The 1536-nt window shown below is 51.3% G+C and overlaps 1 protein-coding gene across 1 annotated transcript in view; it reads left to right on the top strand.

Moving 5' to 3' along the window:
• Positions 1-1362: 1362 nt before the first annotated feature.
• The window catches only part of PCDH17 (protocadherin 17), an 86306-nt gene continuing 86132 nt past the window's right edge, over positions 1363-1536 (top strand). The window contains exon 1 of the mRNA XM_009323203.1: positions 1363-1536. This exon is cut by the window's right edge and continues 2424 nt beyond it. Within this exon, the coding sequence (XP_009321478.1) occupies positions 1363-1536 (174 nt within the window).

Raw genomic sequence — 1536 nt, forward strand, 5'->3', positions numbered from 1 at the left:
GTGTGTGTGTGTGGTGGCTTTTCATTCTCTCTCCCCCCCCCCCCCGCCCCTTTAATCTATGCGTCCAGCCATGGGTTGCCTGTTGATTTCCTCTCGGCTGGAGAGAAAAGCAAACTGGAATTAAACTGCATCGAGAAAAGTGCAGCTCCTCAGACACGCATACTACGCACACACGCATAGATACACGGAGAGAAAGGATGTGGTGGTGGCGGCGGCTACTGGTCTGTCTTAAAGAAACCTAAGTGTGCATCTGATTGAGCACAGCCTGTGATTTCTCTCAAAATATATATTTACTGCTAATGATGACGGTCAGCTGGTGGGTTTCTTAATTTTTTTCCCCACAAAAGGACGAGGGGGAGGCTGGTAGTAGAGGGGGAGAAAGGAAACTACAAATCCGGACACTAGTTTTTGCTGGGGGTTTTTTGTGTGTTTTGTTTTCCCCTCTTGCCCTGCAATTCTCATTCCCTCGCCTTCTGATTCGGGAAGAAGTGAGGGTGTACGAGACAGAGAGGGGGGAAATACCGATGGCAGCGAGATGCAGCTCTCCGCCGCAAGCAATGCAAGATTAGATCTCTAAATGCAGCAAAACACTCCCTGAAAACCAACAACCCCGCGGTGCAATCAGACATTTCACTGCCTCTCACTGCACACGAAGAGGGCTTCAACAACAAGCTGAGACTTTTTTTCCCCCTCTGTCTCTCTCCCACCCCTCCACTCCACTCCATCAATCGCATCACAAGCGATGAGTAGCAAATAAGCTTTTCTATCCCTGCTTACAGACCTGTGGCCACCCCCCTTTCCTATGTATATATAAATACACATATTTAAAAAAAAATCTTTTTGATCGTTTTTAGAGAAACAACCACTACCGCGATTTTTTATTATTGTTATTATTTTTATTATCCTTTGTACATCTGCGGGGATTCAAGGATCGGGAACTCTTCGCCTGCCCGGAGGAGAAGATCTTTTGCAAATTTTCTGATTTTTGAAATCCTTCCACTGCCGAAGTTGGACAGCCGAAGTAACAGCGAGGGGACTGCAAGCACGGCAAGCGCTTGCTGAAACGCTGCCGAAAGTGCTTCCCCCCCCTCTCCGGCCCCCACGATTGCTCCCTCCCTCTGAGCTACATGGTCCATTTGCTGCCTCTCATCCTGTGTCTCTGCAGATGTTTTAGAGCAACAGGTTCAGGAACTTAAAATATAGGGGTGGGGAGAGAGAAGGCAGGGAAAAAAAAAAAAAAAAAGACAGAGAGAGAGCCGACGGAGGAGGAGGAGGAAGAACAAACCCAGCGCAGGAGGCAGAGAAGACGGGGACAACCCTGGTCGCCGCTGCAGCTGCTGTCACCCCCACCCCTGCTCGGGGATGTACCTTTCCATTTGTTGCTTCTTCCTCTGCTGGGCTCCTGCCCTGTCGCTGAAGAACCTGAATTACTCCGTGCCGGAGGAGCAGGGAGCGGGCACGGTCATCGGGAACATCGGCCGCGATGCGCGGCTGGCGGCGGGAGGCGGGATGCTGCCCGCGGAGCGCGGCGGCCCC

This window comes from Pygoscelis adeliae, unplaced genomic scaffold, assembly GCF_000699105.1.
Source record: "Pygoscelis adeliae isolate BGI_AS28 unplaced genomic scaffold, ASM69910v1 Scaffold134, whole genome shotgun sequence".
In the NCBI taxonomy this organism is placed as follows: domain Eukaryota; kingdom Metazoa; phylum Chordata; class Aves; order Sphenisciformes; family Spheniscidae; genus Pygoscelis; species Pygoscelis adeliae.